Raw genomic sequence first — 17,909 nt, 5'->3', positions numbered from 1 at the left:
GTTCCTCGTTATGTCCAAGAGAGAAATGCTTTTTTCTTCCGATTGGGGTGGCAGTAAATAATTCAAAACATAATGTGCTGTAGACAAGTGAGTTAGCAGCATTTGTTTTCCGCTCAGCGGTGAGCAGCGGGTTGGGAGCAGACACAGAGCAATGAATGGGGCTGGGAGTTGCTGAGCTCTTGTCACAGTGCATCAACTGTCCTTGGGCTGCACGCTGCCTGTGCTTGGCTATAGGTTTGATAACCAATTATCTGGCTATTTGCATTAATAAAAATGAATACCCAAGGCAGAACTAATAGGCAATCCGTGGTAGGATTTCCTTCGCCTTAACGTCTGAGCATTGCTGCTTTTGGGATATGCCTCATGTTGCTGCCTGCATGGCACATCCAGCCCATGGCACTGCTCTCCTCGTCTGACCCTGCAGTGAGCTCCATGCAGCACGGCTATTTTGGATGAGGAGGAGGAGGGGTAAATTCCAGCTTTGTTGGAGTATTGCCTCTTCTTCATAGTATGGACACTCCAGCTTGTGTGCTTCCAGTGATGTTGGCCTGGCCTGTGCAGCCAGAGCACTCCCATTAACTCCCATGGGAGGAGGGTCCCATGATGCAGTCATACAAGTTTTTCTCTTAATCATAGGTAGTTGAGTCCCCAGGGTTCAGTGCATTGTTTTCCCTCTATGGTCAAGGTGCCAGTTGCTGTCCAGGGACTGTGATGGCAGTGTGTGATGTGAGAGCACCAGATGAAGAGAAGTCATCAGTGCTTAAGTCGGCTCAGCTGAAAGTGATGTTGTAATTGGGATGTGAATGAGCCCTCAGAGCAGAACAGGGCAACACCTGATGTGTTGCTGCGGATGATACTTTGATGTAAGAGGAAAAATTACTGGAAGTTTTGATCCAAACTAACTGAAATTCAAATGAATGTGAATCAGAATAAGTCCCAACTGGGAGATGAGGTCATTGAAACAGAAGGGCAGGGCTGCAAAATGCCACTGGAATATTTTTCAGTCAGGAAAGGATGAAATAGCCCAATAGGGTGGGAAGATGGCCCCTGAGCTGAGGTTTCTCCCAGCTCTCTTTTAAGATATCTCTGTCCTTCTTGTCTCCCATTTTTCCTAGGAATAGCCCAAAGCTAATGGCTGTGGGAGGACTTCTCAGATGTCCAGGATCTTCATTCCCAATATGGAAAATACTTTAAAATATCCATTTTGTCCACAAGGATTGTAGCATATGTTTCCCTTTAAAATAATACTTAGTAAGAATATTTTTAAAAGCTGAAGTAGCAATAAAAGCAGGAGGGCATAAGCCAAACATTAAGAAAAAACCCTTGAGGATAGAATGAGTTGGTGAGCGATTGAGTCTTGAACTCTGTGGGAATTGGATTAAATCTGTGAAGCCTTCCCAGATCTCTCTGCATCATCTGAAGCCCTGAAAACAACACAAGACTTGAATAGCTCCAGTGACCTCAAAGCTGTTTTGTTAGAGACATGAACACTTTGCTCTCAGACAGGCTTCAGAAACCCCGAAAGAGGGGGTTGCTAATTGGTGGTTGTTCTTCACTGACATCAGGCTTTGAGGGATGGGGCTCCTGAGTTTGCTTCCACAAGCAGTGGTGGAGGACAGCTGCCTCCTTTCCAAGGGCTCTGCGGAGGAGATGCGAGCACATGCACAAAGGTCCTGACAGCGGAGGTCTGGCTTGGAACAAAGCAGTCAATTTCCTTTCACCACAGACAAGCCTTATCTGAGGAGATTACGTTTGTCTCGAATGGAGCCTCTGGTGTCATAACTGTGCTCTTCCTGGGCGGATGGAGGCTTGGGCAAAAATCCTACGCCGGGAGCCTGGGCTCTGATTGTGGCTGTGACTCACAAGCCTGGGCTGATGTGGGGAGAGCTGAGACAAGGAGCTTGGGGCTTATTTTATTATGCATCTTATCCTGTTTTATTTCTTTTTTATTATTATTATTTTCGAGCCAGCAGAGGAGAGGAGCTGTGGGCTTGTTCTCCCACTGCAGTGCTCAATGGGGCAGCACGGTCCTTTGGAGGGCTCTAGCCCCATTCAGAGCCACCATTCTGTCATGAATGGATGCTGCCCTTAGAAACGGTCTTCTCCAGGGAATGGTCTCCTTGGACAGAGGGAGGAGGTTGTATTCTTTAGCTCATGGGGAAACATTTTTACAAGGTATCTTCAAAAATATAACTCAACAAATCAACTGTTCTCAGTTGTTGCCCAAAAAGGGTTGCAGCACAGGCTGCGGATAGGCTGCTTAATTAGTTCACCGTACCCAAGAGCGGATTGCTTTTTATCATCCTGGTGCAATGTAGCTGAGATGCTGACCTTTCTCTTCTCCTTCTGTGAATCCTCTTGTGTTGCCTAGTGTGAGGTCAGTGGGGGCCTGCAGGTCCCCTGTTGTGGTTCATGCAGAGTTCACACTTTGCCAAGAGGCACTGAAGGCACTGGAGGAATTCTGCAGTTATCCTGTCCCTGTTGGTCAGGGGAGACTGCTGCTGCTTTTCCATGTGTCCAAAATCCCGTCTCTGCAAGTGTTCTGCTGAATAGCCAGATTGCCAAAGAGTTTGGATTGGGATCTGTTGTGTGTGTATAAATATAAATATGTATATTTAGCTCATTTGTGCTCCTCTGTGATGTGAAATATTCTTGAGGCTGGGGCAGGAAAAGAGCTGATGATAAGGGAATAAAAGGCTGTGGAGTAAATTCTGCAGGCAGAGATAATGCAGCGAACAACACCAGAAGTTCAAGGAAACTCAGATTGCCCTGCACAGCCAACTTGGCTTGTGACATACCTGAACCAGCTTTAGGTTAATTTGCACCTTGTTAGAGATGAGTTTGTGTTCAAAGCTGTGTAACATCATCTGTGTTATTTCACTTCAGTGGTCCGTACCATTTCCATACAGGAATTGTGCAGAAATAAAAGGCAGTGGTGTACAGCATTGCTCTTTGGTTACGGAGCAGGAGAACTGAAGTAGTATGAAAGGTCAAACCAGATTTCTGAGCAAGGAGCTGTTTGCTCTTTGGAGAAAGTTGAGGAATTTTGGCCCAGTGCAAGCTGAAATTCCTGCTTGGTTGTGTGGGAGCCTTTGGCTCAGGGGGAAGCAGCTCCACTTGCAGATCTGTTGAGGCTTCGCTTTGAATTTATTTGCAAGGACACATTTTGCATCGCAGAGGCCATATCATGGATGCCCTGAACTGGCTGCAGTTTGCAAGAGCAGAAATAGAAAGAATCGTGCAGAAGCACCTCAGTGCTGTCCCACAGCTCCAGCAAGGTGTTGCACAGGGAGCCAGGGGGTGCAGCCCTGCTGGATGGAGGCTCAGGGCTCTGCCCTGCTGGGCAGGGGACCTGGGCTTCCTCACAGCTGTGCCTGTACTTCTGGAGCTGGAATGTGCCATGTTTAATGACTTCTAGCACGGTTGCTGCCAAAGTCATGGTTTCCTTCTATATGTTTTAAAAGCAAAACAATCCGTGACTGTGGACGCTTTATTCTCAGCATCCTGGCACGCATGCAGCTGGGTGAACAGTTAACTGAATTTAACTGAATTAACCAAGAGCTGTTAAATTAAAGTTAGAGGAGATGAGAGAGACTGGGAGCAGTGCTGAACTCTGACTGATAAACTTGAAGCCTTCTCTTGGTTATGATGTCTTTAGTGGGTAGAGGGATGAACAATGGGATTTTCTTTTCCTTGTGCTTGAGATCGTAGTTTCTATCCTGTTATTCTGTATGTTGATATACAGGAGGTTGATATACTGGAGGTACCAGGCACAGCCATGGTTGTTAAAGCAAAACAGTTCTTGTCTTGAAGCCCATTTTTTCTTCTGTGTTAGGACTGGATGCTCTGAGAGGACTTTGCATGTTGTGTGTACAGCCCCTAGGATAGTATGGCAATAGATGGGGGCTGGGCTGGGCTCTCCTCCAAGCAATGCAGAGAAGTCAGTCACTAGAGGAGAAAAGAGGGACATGGTTTTTGTTAAAATTAGACCTCCCTCCCCCAAAGCCCTTTGAAAAATGCAAGAAAAATGCCTGTTTTGTCTCAGTATATATCCCACAACTGCTTATGCCAAGACTGCTTCTGTCAGTTGTGTTGGGGATGGTTGAATTGTCCCATAGCTCAGGAAGGCTGTTGTAGGATTACTGTCGTGATCTCATCTTGAACAAGCCATTGACAAGCTCCTCTAATGCAAAAAGTGATGGATTGGGTGTTGTAGACATGCAGGGAGAGGTTGGGGCAAAACACTGTGCCATTCTCCCCTTAATTACGTGTGTATCATCTGATGGTCAAGTCTTCCTTCCTACGTTAAGCAGTTGATGTTCTTGATGCAAGATTGTTCCCTGAGCACAGGTGACATTTGGGAGCTCATCTGTGGAGATGAGGGCACTGCAGAGCAAACACATGAAGTGGGTTTGCTGGGTTTATTTGCAGGGATGGCTGGGAGACACTGAGTACTTCGTGTTGGGCATGGAGACTCACCATGTCCTTCCAGGTCAGGGATATGCTCACCATCAGATTTTGCTGCAGCAAGGTGAGGCATTGAAAGAGATTTTGTTCCTGAAGTCCATCTGGCATTAAAAGCTGAGATGTGGGACACAAAACTGCATCTGTCCATGGGGTTCTGCAGTGTCTCTCTTTGCTTTGATTATAAATTGGTTTTGGCTTCCTGCTGTTGCCATCAGACAACCAGCTGTTTCTTTTTCTTCTATTAATAACCATTTTGAAGTAATAGCTCTAAAAAAAAAAAACCCTTTCCTGTGGAGATCTCATCTTCTAGTCGGTTGTTTTCATTTAATGCTTTGTGTTATGCAAAGTAAATGCCCTGAATGGAGGAGGTAACTTTATGTGCACAATGCTCTTTTGGAAACATGCTGAAATTCATAAAGAAAACTTCAAAGAATAACATCATAAAGAGAGAAAATAGCTCTGCAGTGTTAGCAGAGGAAAAAATAATGCTCTCCCTGCATGAGAGCTGACAGCTCCCTGAAGGTGCTGCTCTCAAATAACTGCTATCATATCACATCCCTCAACTCATGCTGCTGCTTAGCAGCTTCAGAGTCAGGATGCAAGCTCTGTAGTTAGTGCTAGCAAGCAGGAACTACCTGAGTTTTCTAGTCATGGAAAAGCACTCTTTTTTTCCCACGTGTTTTTTGATGAGTTTGCTAGCATAGTTTTCTTTTTGCTGAAATCAGTGGCAAACTTGTGTTATTCCAAGGGGGCAGAATTAAGGCAATGCACAAAGAGCCTTTGAAAAAATCAGCCCTGGGAACAATGTGGTGTTTTTTCTCAAAGCCATTCCTGTGTAGGTGGCTGGCTTGGTTCAGCTGTCTGCATTTGGGTGACTTCCAGTTACATTCCTCTGCAGCACTGGGGCACCTGCTCCTTGCCCACCTCTCTGCACTGAGCTACTTGCACATCAGGCAGTGCTGCACAAGCACACACTGTTTTGCAGCTGGGTTGATGTCTGCTCATCTGCTGCTGTGCTGCCAAAGCCCAGAAACCAATGTTTTCCTGTTTTCCAATCACAATCATTTCCTTCTCAAGTCATGCCATACTTTACTGGGAGGAACACAACCCACTGGAAGACCCCAGTGCAAATTGCCACTAATCCTGTCAGCAGCTAATTACAATGCAGTTACTTTCCCAGAACACCTGATTCTAAAAAAATAACCCATTCCCAGAAGCTTCCTAGAAGCATTTAGCAAAGACAATTAACGCCTCAAGGTAAGCAGCCTGAGAACCTGAAATGCTGCATATAGTTACTGTCTTATCTCTGAATGATTAGGAAGGTTTAAGAGCATCTTTGCTGCTGTGTTGGGCTTGCACTTGTGTTTGCAAGGGGATTAAAGCAGCAGGGAGGGGTTCAGCCCCTGTGCTTGGAGCACCCACTCCTCTCCACACCTTGGCGGCTCTCCCCTTGTTCAAGGTGCCCAAGGACATCTGCTCACTTAGCCCTTCTCCAGTGTTTGAGAGTTCAAGTTTGGGCTAAAAGGCAAATATTTGTCTCGTCTCTAAGGAGTTACCTTTACACTTTTCCCCCCATTGTAAAGGTTGTTTCAGCTGAGTGCTGCTATCTCCTAATGCGCAGTGAAAACCAAGTGTGGGCAGAGCACTTATCTGTGAGTGAAGCCTCATCTTGAGGAATTCCAGCCATCTCCTTCTGCCCTGAGTGCACACTGCTCCACTGTGATGTCTCTGGCTCCCCACGCTCACCATGAGCACATCTGGCTTCACTAAGGGATGCTCAGGTGGTTTCTGGGCAAGCACAGGTGGGACATCTGTGAGCTGATGCATCAGTATTCCTGAAAAACTGCAGGTGTCACAGCATTGCACGTGCTGTTTGCAGCTCTAGGGTTTGGCTGGGATTATCCCTCAATCCCTGCATCCCACCCAAGCTCCTCCAAGCTCCATCCTTTGCATCAGGCAGCTGAAACACTGCGCATCAGGCTCCTGTCCTGCCAGAAGTTGTTTCCAATCTCAGCCATACAACCTTCAGTTCAGCATAATGCAGGCTGCCAAACTGTGGCACTGCTTTGTCCTGGCTCATGCCAGGTGCTGCCAATTGGGTCCCCAGGGGGCTTTTGGTAGGAGGCTGTGTGGTGCTGGCCAGGGAGGGACAGAGTGCATGGGAGGATGCTGCAGGAAAAAAAAAGCAGTGCTGTGTGTGAAATTAGCCAACAAGCCAAATCCTTCTGAGAAGTGGCGTCTGAAGAAAAAAATCCTTTGTGAAAAGTGCTCTATCAGCTGTTCACCTAAGCCAAGCCACTTAGAAAGGGAACAGGCACTGTTTAGAAAACAGCATCATAAAACATAGGGCTGCTGTTAGCAGTGACAGCGAGCGAGTTTCATGTTGGCTGGTGTTTGCTGGTCTGCAGTTCCTGGGAGAGTGTTTTCTGTGGTCTCTCAATAAAACTCAAAGGTTTTAAGTGAGAAACTTGTAAATGGGTTGGTGCAGAGCTCTGTCCCTTTCTTTTCCCTAGCAGTGTTCAGATACCCACAACTTTGTATCAGGGCTTCTGCATGTTATTAAATATGAGTGAAATAATAAGCTGTGCCTGCTTAGAGGGGAAGCATCTTTTTGCTGTCTGGAAGGGCTGAAATTGCTCTTGTCTGATTAGAAGGTAGGCACATACCTACCAGCAGCTGGATGGGAGATAGTTCAATGAAGAGTTCTGAAGTCAGGATGAGGAAGAAATAATGCTGCTGTAGGATAGCTGCAGCTTGGTGTGGTCAGCAGGGCAGTTAATGAGTAAATCTGCTGCTTCAATGAGAATAAATGAGTACAGGCAAAAGATCCTAATGACCTAGAGAAATTCAGAGGTAAGCTAGAAGCTCTTTGGCTTTCTAGGGTTTCTTCACCTTCCATGTACTTGTTTGCATGGAGAGCGCTGATGGCTAATTAGCTATAGTTTCTGCTGCTGCAGGAAAGGGCAGGCACAGTGCTGGCTTTGCCAGGTGTTCCTGTGCTCCTGAAGGCATGGAAGCAGAGGGGTTCGGAGGCAGCAGAAGCACTGATTGCTTCCGAAAGCATCCTAAAAAAAAAAAAAAAATCCCATAAGAGCACCCCGCTTCTGTAGTCATGCTGCTGTGATGCATCTCTGAATTGTTTTGGCTTTTCTCTGCTTCAGTTTGTGTCCTGGGGATGTCTGGAGCTGCTGCCCAGTGCTCCATGGGGCCCTGTGTGCACCAGCCGAGAGGGACTTGGTGGCATGCAGTGCACACACCTGCTCCATCCGATACTTCCAGGAAATCCCAGGCAGAGGCACAGCAGTAATGCTATCCACGTGCATGCTCTGCAGGGATACTTTGCAGCAGTTAGGAAGAGACGGATTGTTTTGCTTTTACGTGGTGCTATTTTAATAAGTCAACGCCAGAGGTAGTAAATCTGTCCTGCGGAAAGAGAGCGAGCCGTTTGCCATATAAACGCAGCGGCCAGTACAGCCTGCTCCTTCCTTCTTGTCAGAGCACCAAAAATGGGTCTCTCTTGCTGTTTGTCAGCATGTAGCTGCCAGGATTGCAGCAATGGGAAGGTTTGCTTTACTTATTAAATGTTGCTGCATGATGTTATGGCACCTTGGAGGGACATTAGTGAGACTTTGCCAAAGAAACCTGGGATGTGTCTGCTTCTAGTTTGCTGCCTTGGATCAGCATCGTATTTCCATGGCATTTTGGTGCTCAGTAAAGCTGCCCAATGTCCAAACACGCAAAGAGACAGGGTGGGATGGAAATGGAGGAAAAGCCCTCACCTCATCATCCCCTGCTGCCTCCGTCCCTCCTGGCAGTGGAACAGCTTCAGGTGATTGTTAGTAAGGAAATATGCTCCAGAACCACTGACACCATGGAGATGGTGTTATTTTCAGTGAAAATTGGTTGCTAATTAAAGTGCTCATTTGAATTTCCTGGCTGAAGTCTGGCTTCATGTAGTAAAGGGAGTTAAACTGGTGTACTTTGAGAGTGGGTGAGAACAAGGGACCTGTTTGCCTGCAGACAGGTGTGTGTCAGCAATGGTGTCCCACCTCCCTCCTCCATGGAGAAGGCAAAAAAAAAATTGCCCAAGAGTCTGGGAGCATGGAGGTTTTTATTCATCTGACCGATTATAGGAGCTAAATAAAGGCTTTGGAAGAAAACCAACCATTTTTCTTGTAATATTGGTTGGGCAGAACTGTACTGGAACATGGAATGAGAAGTCTGGCTTTTTTGCCAGCTCTATTTTTAGAGCCGCTGCTCCATCTTTGTGAGTTTTCTCAGCATATGTACTTGAAGCAGGCAATCTGCCTTTATTTTTTCCGCCAGGCTGTCATCCTCTGCAAGATAAGGATGTGGGATGGGGAGGCAAGGGACTTACCAGATTTTAGTAGAAATCCCTCTGAATACCAGGATGTGTGTCCCATTCCAGGATGAGGTTCAGTGCGGTCACAGGCTCCTGAATGCTTTCTGTACTCTAGTCAGAAATGATCCTAACTCTTCAGTGCTGGAAAGAAACATGTGCAATCTTGGCCGGCTTCTTTGTGTCCTCAAACCGTGGAATGAAAACCAGCCTAACACTGCAGTGCTAACGGCAATTTGGGGTGTGAGATGGAGGAGCAGTGTTTGGCTTTGTGAGTGGAAGCAGGATAAGGATACCTGACTTGAGATCTGGCGGCTGTGCCAGCCAGGAGCCAGAGGTTCTTGTTGTTGGTGTTACCCCTCTCACACCAAGCTGTGAGCAGTTCATTGGCTCTCCCAGTGCCTGAGACCACAGCACCTGCAGGCACGCTGGAGCTGCAGTCAAGTCCATCCAGTGAAAGGCTCTGCCAGAATCCGACAGGAGCGTTCATTTACTCCCCATAGAATAAAGCTGGAGGAGGATTTTAGTGGAGGGATGGTGAACTGTGCTTGTTGGTGCTCAGCCCTGCTCCTGTGCCAAGAGGCAGTTGTGGAGCTGTGAGAACTGGTCCAGCAGAGAAAGCAGCAGCCTGAGCTGAATTATCTTGGGCTTCTCTAATGAAGAACAGCTCCAATGGGAGGGTGAGTGGGCAGAAAAAGCTGCTCCTCCAAGAAAGCTTAGTCTCATACACCTTGACAATATGTAAGCAACAGAGGAGAATTTAAAGCAACACTGAGGTCTGTTTATCTTCATTTTTCAGCAAGTTAAAAGGGTTGTCTCATTCCTTTTTCTTGGGGTCATCAGGCTTTTGGCAGCCATGAGCTGTGCTGGGTAACCACTTTGATTTCTTTGTTCTGGGTCACACTAGTCTTTGCTAGTCCCTGAAAATAGCAAGAAATCAGTGGATTTAAATGCCTCCTCCTCACCTCTTTTTTTCCTCTTGAAAAATCTCCTATGCTCAGTCAGGGCTATTTTGGAGGCTCATTGTTATTAGTACTGGCCCTCTGTCATGGTGATGTGTGCAGGCTCCTGTGCCTGGTCACAGGGATAGGCACAGAGCTGGCCTTTTCTGTCCCTTGCAGAGGTGTTCCTTTGGGTACCTGCTAATCTCAGGGGGGTTCACAATCATACACTACCAGCTTTGTTTGAGGAGGGACTACTGAGCTGTAAATCTCTGCTTTTCAGGCACTTAAACTCCCTTTTGGGTTGGTTTTGATGTCAGGAATTTTCTCTGATAAGAGAACTTTATTTGCCTTTAAATATCACTTTGTGACAGGATGATGGAGTGGAGATTCTTGGAGCGAGCCTGTGTCAGCCGGGGAAGGGAAATTCTGCTGGGGCTTTTGTTTTTCTCTAGCACTGACATTTTAGCTCTTTAAAGAGTACATTTATTTTATTCTTGGCAAGGGTGTGTGTGCACACATCGGCATCCAGACAGATGGGCGCAGCCTGGGGTTAGAGCTGTGCTGAAACCAAGTGGGTCTCCTGCTCTCCTGTGGCTGTGGCACCTGGGAGAGAGGAGCCGTGCTGGGCCTTTCTCATAGTCAGCTTCAAAACGTGGGCTGTGTGCATGAAGCAGGGCTGCAAGAGCCTATAAATAAAGAAATCTGTGGCATGATGTGCATGGTGCACAGAGGGTGATGCTGGGCTTCTGGCACGTGTTAAAAGTTCAGTGCCAGTTGTTACGCCAAGAACGGCCTGAAAGCCTCCAGAGCAGCTTTGCAGCACTTAGCATCTTTTTGTGACCACGATACAAAGCTTGGTGGGGACCAGGCCTTTGCCTTGCAAAGCCAGGATGTGTTCCCCTCTCAGAGCATTGAGTTTGTAGAGCTGAGGCTAAGCCTGAGGAGCCGCCCAGCCTCTGAGCAGGGCCTGTAGCCACAGAGTCTGTGCTTTGTTTGCATTCAGACCTGTGGGAGCTGAGCTCTGCAATCTGCCTCACTCCAGCAGCCGGCCCATATCTCAGTCCATTTAGATAGGGAGGATTTTGCTCCACAGGCTGCTTGCGAGCAGCAGGCTCTGCAGAGCAGCAGCTCCTTCCCTCAGCTCAGACCCCTATCAGCAATTCTTGGTGTTTTCCCAAAGCTTCCTGAAAGTAGCGTTTCATCTAACTCCATATTCCTCTCTTTCAGCTCTTCCACGTGGCATATGTCCTGATCAAATTTGCAAATTCTCCTCGTCCTGACCTCTGGGTGCTGGAACGATCTACTGACTTTGGCCTCACCTATGAGCCCTGGCAGTACTTTGCTTGTGAGTATGGCTGCAAGCTGAAGCTCAGCTGGGGGAAGTCATTGTGCTCCTCAGGGCAGGAGAACTATTTTGCTTTCTGGAGCTGCATGTATTTATTAAAGCACTGTCATCAGTGCCCACCCAAATGCCTGTGGATGCCAAAGCTGGCAGCAACATCAGTGGCTGGGCATTACTGGTCTCTCCTCTTTGCTGTCCCCTCTCTATCTGCCCTTTACCATATCCAGACTAACGTGTTTCAGCTCCACCAGAAACAAACCAGCAGCTCACAGGCAGGTGGTTGCTGTAACACGAAGTCTGGAGGCACAAAGCAGTCCCCTTCCCCTCACCAGAGATGGGGAACAGCCCAGGCAGGGGGAAAACTGCTGTCCTGCTGCAGAGTGGGAAGAGAGGATGCCAAAACCCAGTCTGTGAAATTCCTTCCTCCCAATTCTCTGATTAAAACCTTCAGAAACAGCTGGTTCTCTGACTCTTCTGTCCCAGGGGGTCTATAAGGCAGCCAGATTCTGCTACTGCTCCCCTGCTCCCCTCCCAAAACCAGCAGAACTAATTGGGAGAAGTTAAGATCTACAACCAGCATTTAAAACCTGGCATGGAAGGACCTGGAAGTGCTCAGAGGCTGCCCCTCAGGACTTGTATTTCTGACTTCTCTGTCAGCATGTGCTTCAGCTTTGCTGGAGTTTTCCCATGCAGGAAAGAGCTGCAGGCATTTTACGCACTGCGCTGCCTTATGGCAGCTCCTTTCCAGCATGGAAGTTTTCTCCTCTGCAGTGTGCTGGTGGGGACTGCTGTCAAGTTGCCTGCTTTGCTTTTTTCTTCTGTACTGTGAATTCTCTTTTGGTCCTCCCCTGGGGCTTGCTGTAGTTATATTAGTGCATGATCTGGAGCAGAGCAGGGAGCTCTTGTCCTGCATGCTCATTCCTGCTTGTAGAGGCACCACTGCAGCATCTGGAGCTTTCCCCTCCTACAGCATTGAGCCCTGCCTAAGCCAACCTCCCTTGGGAAGAGACATGCAGTGACAGCTTGGTGGAAAACTCCTGTGGAAATAAGGAGGTGACTGGTGCGATCCGTACCAGGTTCACTAGCACAGCAAGTCCTTTGCAGGGGTCTCTTTGGTTTGGAGATTTCTGTAGGTAGTCTAAGAAAAACACTGTTCTGTTAACTGGGATGGTTATGAACAGTTACAGAAATGTAAGCACTCCCAATAGCTGCCTGTGAGCTGTGCCCTGAGTGCCACCAGCTCTGAGCTGCCTTGAGCCGTGCTCCTGGTGGGAGGCGTTCAGCTCCCTGGCCATCCTGCCCCTGCCAGCTGGGAGCTTAGGCTGAGGTCTGCCTGGGGAGGGAAGGAATGACTGTCATCAGAAGTGGCTGCCAGAGCAGCTGATGGGACCGTGGCAATGCAAATCCTCCGTGTCAGGGAAACACTGTGCCTTCCATGGCCACCAAAGGAGAAATCAGGAGGGATTTATGGGAGTGTTTGTCTACTTGAAGGGTTCCCTGTGGAGCATTACAAATGGGGACAGGTCAAGAAATGTGCCCATTCTGGCACAGCCCTCCCTGCCCTAGCTCTGCATGCTGTGTGGGATCAGCACGTTTCATCTCACAGTACTGGGCAGTGCCCTCATGGAGGTGAAGTCAGAGCCTTCCCCACTTGGGATGGACTTCCCCAGTCTGCTGTTTCCTCAAAGCACTGCTGCCTTGGGGGCCAGACACCAGCACTGAACCATTCCCACGTTGTCTTCCTGTAGATATGGCTCAGCTCCTGTGTGGCCAAAGCATCCCAGTGAACAAAGCTGCAATGCTAGGGATGAGATCAGGGCAGAAGAGCCTTTGTTCCAGATTTTTCTGAAGATGCTTATTACTCTTAGAGTGCCTCCCTGCTTTCTTAGCAGTGAAGCACATGTGTTAGCAATGAGAGTTGATACAAAGCAATCTTAACCTAGTAAATGCTTAATAAAGAGTATATACCCATCTCTCTTGTCGGCCAGCATGGAGAAATCAGTACAAGGCTCTGAATTGTTCCTTTTGTCTTACTGCTTTCATCTCTGGTTGATAAACAGCTTCAAAGAGGGACTGCATTGAGAAGTTTGGACTGCAGACCGTGGATCGCATCACCAAGGATGACCACGCTATCTGCACTACTGAGTACTCCCGAATTGTGCCCTTAGAAAATGGGGAGGTGAGCCATTGCATTTTTCATCCTTTGGGGCTCCTAGGATTTCTGTGGCTGGAAATGTTCAGTCCTCCAGGGGGAGGGCAGCAGGCCCTGTATGAGCAATGGCATGAGGGACAGAGCCGTGTTATGTTCCGTGCTGGAAGTTTGCTTAGGGAACAGACTTCTGGGGCTGATTTTTTGGCCATTGTTTCAATGTTTAAGAGGGCAACAGACTTCTAGTTGTGTTATTTTTTTCAGTGACTGAAGGTGCTCTCGTTAAATGGTTCCCTCTTGACTTTTGGATGCTGCTTAAACTGCTCAGTTTTGAAACAAATAAGGCTAGCAGGGAATTGATTCAGTTGTCCTGAAAGAGAGTAAAGGCTGGGTTCAGATGAGGGAGATATGATTTTCCTCCCTGTTAGAGGAAGATGCTGATTTGTCTCCTCTCCTCGCATTCACAGATTGTTGTCTCTCTGGTGAATGGGCGCCCAGGAGCCATGAACTTCTCCTACTCTCCTCTCCTACGGAATTTCACAAAGGCCACCAACATCAGACTGCGCTTCCTGCAGACAAACACTCTGCTTGGGCACCTGATGGGCAAAGCTTTGAGGGACCCTACAGTGACCAGGAGGGTAAGGCAGGCCTCAATAGCTCCTAATGAGCTGGAAGTGTTGGAGGGCTAACGCATTGTTGTAGTGAATAAAGTCCTGATGAATCTTGAGTCGGGCAATCATGGAGCTTATCTGTAATGATACTAATGGACAACTTCTCTTGTGCTCACCAGTATTACTACAGCATCAAAGATATCAGCATTGGAGGGCGCTGTGTCTGCCACGGCCATGCAGATGTCTGCGATGCTAAAGACCCCAGTGACCCTTACAGGTATGTTTTTCAAAATACCAGCTCTGTATAAAAGCATTTGAATTGTTGGGCTAAGAATGGAACATAGCAGTATGAGTTGAGTCCTATCCTGAGCTCCTAATTGTGCCAATACTGTTGCTCTTGGCTCTGCCCTGGGAACAAACTAGAAACTAGTTCAGCCAAAATAGCAAAACTGAAACCTGTTTTGTCAGGCTATCTTTCAAACAGATCAGCTCCCTGGTGTGGTTTCCCTGTACACAACTCTGCCTTCCTCACAAGGAAAGAGTGCTGCAATGGGAAGGTGAGCACACAAAGTTGGTGCTGTTATTGAACCCATGTTCTTCAAAGCCCAGGGCTGATTTCTGAACTTGTTCTGAGGAGTTTCTTGCTCCTCTTGTGGCTTCTTAGAAAGTGGGGCAATGCTCCATAAATGGATGGCCTCCCAGGAAACCAGAGACTGCTGTCCAGTTCTTCTCATAAGAACCATAGATGGGTTATGTATGTAACTGAACAAATACTCTTTGCAAAAGAACAAGAGTATGCAGAACAGCTTTATATTTTGGCTCATGGGATTCTTCCCATCGCCTCAGCAATTTGAAATACCAAAGAGCTACTTCAGACCATGAAAGTGTTGCTTCTTAGCCATCTGTTTGCATCGTGAATGTTGCCTTTATGAAAGGGATGGGTAGATTCAGCTGGACGAGAGAAGCTTGTATTACTTTCTCATAAGGATCACGTAGAGCTTTTGGATCTTCTAAAATAAAGTTCTGGTGAATCCCAGCCAAGATTAAAAGCTACTAAGTGTTAAAACAAAGATGTATTGAAAAAGCAAGTCTGTCAGCGTATTTAACTCCTTGACAAAGGAAATTTCATAAATATTTGAGTACACAGTTCTTGTTTTTCTTTTAGACTTTGGTGTAGGCAGCTGCACTGTGTGCTCATGTACCAGCAAAAGGACTTTGTGGTGCAAAGTGATTTTTTTAGCCTAGAAATGCCCTGATGTTGATGCCTTCCAGGAAGGGAGGAGAAATTTGTTGAGAGCCTTTTCAGTGCCACTTGTGCTGATGACTGTGCCTCCCAGAATCCATCTCCTCCACTTCCATTTGGATGCATTTGGCATCTTCACTCTTGACCCCAAACTGCGCTGTAAAGTTGCAGCACATGTTTGTAAGCAGCTGTTGCATTTCACCCAGAGCAGATTGCATTTGCCTAGAGGAGAAAACATTTCCTCGGGTGCTTTGTACGGTCAGCATATAACATCTGTAAGGCCTTTTGGGAGACATCAGGGCAAAGATGCTGGTTAAACAGAAAAACTTCTAATGATGTTACTGCGACCTGTTAGCAAGACCAGAAGCACAGAGCTGTCAGTGGAAATGTGACAGCTGCCATAACCCTGCATGATGAGGCATCACAGGGGCAGCTGGGGCTCGGGACACACCGTCCCTTTGTGTTATTGACTTCAGCTGTCAGGACTGCGTCACTCCTCCAGAACTCAGTGCGACCTGTCTGAGCAGGAGGTGCCACGTGTCCCCCCACATGCATGCTGCCCCTTCAGACACTGACGTGACAGTAAGAGGGCAAGGAAACGCAGAGGGAGACAAGGAATGTGAGTTGGCCCAGCGCTGTTAAAAACCCCAGTTATGTCTCGGTCTGTCTGGGAGGTCTCTGCCTCTCATTTTAACTTTACACTTCAGCACATGCCTGGTTTTTGTGTTGCCCAGAGAAGCAGGATGAGCACTTTGGTGGAGGTGAGGTGAGTTAGAAATCTTGGCAAAGATTTTGGGACATGATGAAGCACGTTCGTGAGCTGACTTCCTGGCCATAAATGATAATGTTTATCCAGCTTCTCTGAAGTGCCAAATTACGGAGGCTGTGCTTCCAGATGTTTTGTGTTGGCAGCACGTCTGGTACCAGTGTGTGTGTGTGCATGTGTGTGCAAGTACCAGTGCTGTGGGCACAGCTACAGACTCCTCTTAAGTCCTTTGTGCTTTTCACAGCCATCTCTGTTTGCACGGAGCTCAAATGGGCTGAATTTCGCAGAGCGAAGTCAAGTTCTCTTGGGTTGAAGGTGAACACCCACAGGATTGGGCGCAAACCTTTCTGCTGGCAAACTGTGAGCAGTGAGATAAGCATCAGCAAGGACTTGGCATGTTGCAGAGAGCCCAGGCAGGAGCTGTGCATTAGCGTACAGCTGCTTTGGGAATGCTTTCCCCCTACAGATCCTGAAGCTACAAAAATACTGGAAAGAACAATTTCCCATTTTGAAAGGGAAGCGGTGGGTATGCTGGCACCTTTGTGCAGCCCGCAGGTCCCTTTGCAGGTGGCAGGTACAAGCAGAAGCAGTAAGAGAAAGAGGCATTTTTTCCTTATTGCAGTATTCTGATGTCCTGGCCAAGTCCAGATCCTGCAGCACTCGTGCCACTCTCAGCTGTGACACAGTTACTAGAAAACTGTTTATGCAGTCTGCTGTTGAGCATCAATCCCAGTGGAAGGCTGTGGTTTTATATTTATGGCAGGATGGCCAGGAAATACGTGTGCTATGTGAATGCAGCCGCTCCCTCTTCTTCCTTGTATATATTCCATCAATGAAACATGTAAATATTGTAGCTCATGAACATTTGTCCATAATTCATTAGCAGCATGGACTCAGCACAAGGTGCAGTAAAGCTGCTGTGATAGATGAGCCCTCTGAGAGGTCATTGCTAACTCTGAACAGAAGAGACTAAATAAATGGTTCCTCTGCATCTGAAGTGTGCGTAGTCACCGAGGGCCATCTTTGTGCATTCTGGGAACTGAACCAATGCTTTTCAAACATCTCAGATGTTAAAGAGCTGGGGTGTGTGGCTGGAGCCATGTCTTCCAGCTAGGGAGATTAGTGCTGTTTAGCAGGTTTATAAGTTCCCTGACTCAGTGACTGTCTTTTTTAACACGTATGTACTGTGGGCTTATTTGTCATCTCCTGCTGCTGCCATGGGGAAAAAAAAAAGAAAAAAAAACAGAAAAACGTAAGAAAATGTTTCATTGGAGGTGTTGGGCTGTGGTCAGCCCAGTTGAGGGGTGTGCGAGGGGTTTGTTACAGAGGCATGGCCAAGGTTGGTCTTCCAGTGAGGCTCCTTGGAAAACAAGGGAAGAAGAAAGTGAATGCTTTTGAGCATATTTCTACCACGTAGGCTCCCCAGAGTCTTGGTTTGCAGCCTGGGCTCTCCTGGCTGCAGCCCAGTGTATGGATGTGGGTAAGAATGGGGCATCATGAGACTGCAGCTGCACGTTTCATGGCATCTGCATGGGGAGGTCTGCCTGTGGGGCTGGGAGCAGAGCCAGGACCTCCTGCCTCAGCCTCTCAGGCTGAAGCAAATGTGCTGGAGCGTGGGTACAGCCCACATTTCCCAAACTTTCTTGTCATTCCGTATTTCATTAAAATGAATGCATTTGTCCTGTGCCTCTGTCTAGCTCACCATACACACACTTGCAGGTCTCAGTTCTTAAAAATACACAGTGGAAAACAACTCACTGCAGCCATTGGGAAGTATGTCTGCACCTCTGCATTTCACCCAGAATGACTGCTCTGTTTGTGTTTAACGTTTTAAAAAAAAATACTTTTATTTTTAAATGCTGCTTTTGAATTGGAGGAGGGAGAGATGGGAGTGGCAGGCAAGCCCGGAGGGGAAATGAGTAATTGCACAGATAAAAGCTGGAACATGCTGTATTATCCATAAGTCTAATACAACAGAAAGCATTTGTCTTGGATGGGGATTGCCTTCTGCTAAGTGGAAGTTTTGT

The 17,909-nt window shown here is 47.4% G+C and overlaps 1 protein-coding gene across 4 annotated transcripts in view; it reads left to right on the top strand.

Annotated features, from left to right (window-relative positions):
* Positions 1-17,909, top strand: part of LAMA5 (laminin subunit alpha 5) — a 78,953-nt gene that overhangs the window by 20,709 nt on the left and 40,335 nt on the right. For all 4 annotated transcript variants that reach the window (XM_031590102.2, XM_031590094.2, XM_031590086.2 and 1 more), the window contains exons 3-6: positions 10,999-11,116; positions 13,174-13,292; positions 13,730-13,900; positions 14,053-14,150. In XM_031590102.2, coding sequence (XP_031445962.2) covers positions 10,999-11,116; positions 13,174-13,292; positions 13,730-13,900; positions 14,053-14,150 — 506 coding nt within the window. The remainder of the gene's footprint in view (positions 1-10,998; positions 11,117-13,173; positions 13,293-13,729; positions 13,901-14,052; positions 14,151-17,909) is intronic.

This window comes from Phasianus colchicus, chromosome 17 (assembly GCF_987193195.1).
Source record: "Phasianus colchicus chromosome 17, bPhaCol1.hap1.1, whole genome shotgun sequence".
NCBI classification, from domain to species: domain Eukaryota; kingdom Metazoa; phylum Chordata; class Aves; order Galliformes; family Phasianidae; genus Phasianus; species Phasianus colchicus.
Note: the sequence above shows the minus strand (reverse complement) of the source record. Positions and strands in the feature narration are given on the sequence as shown.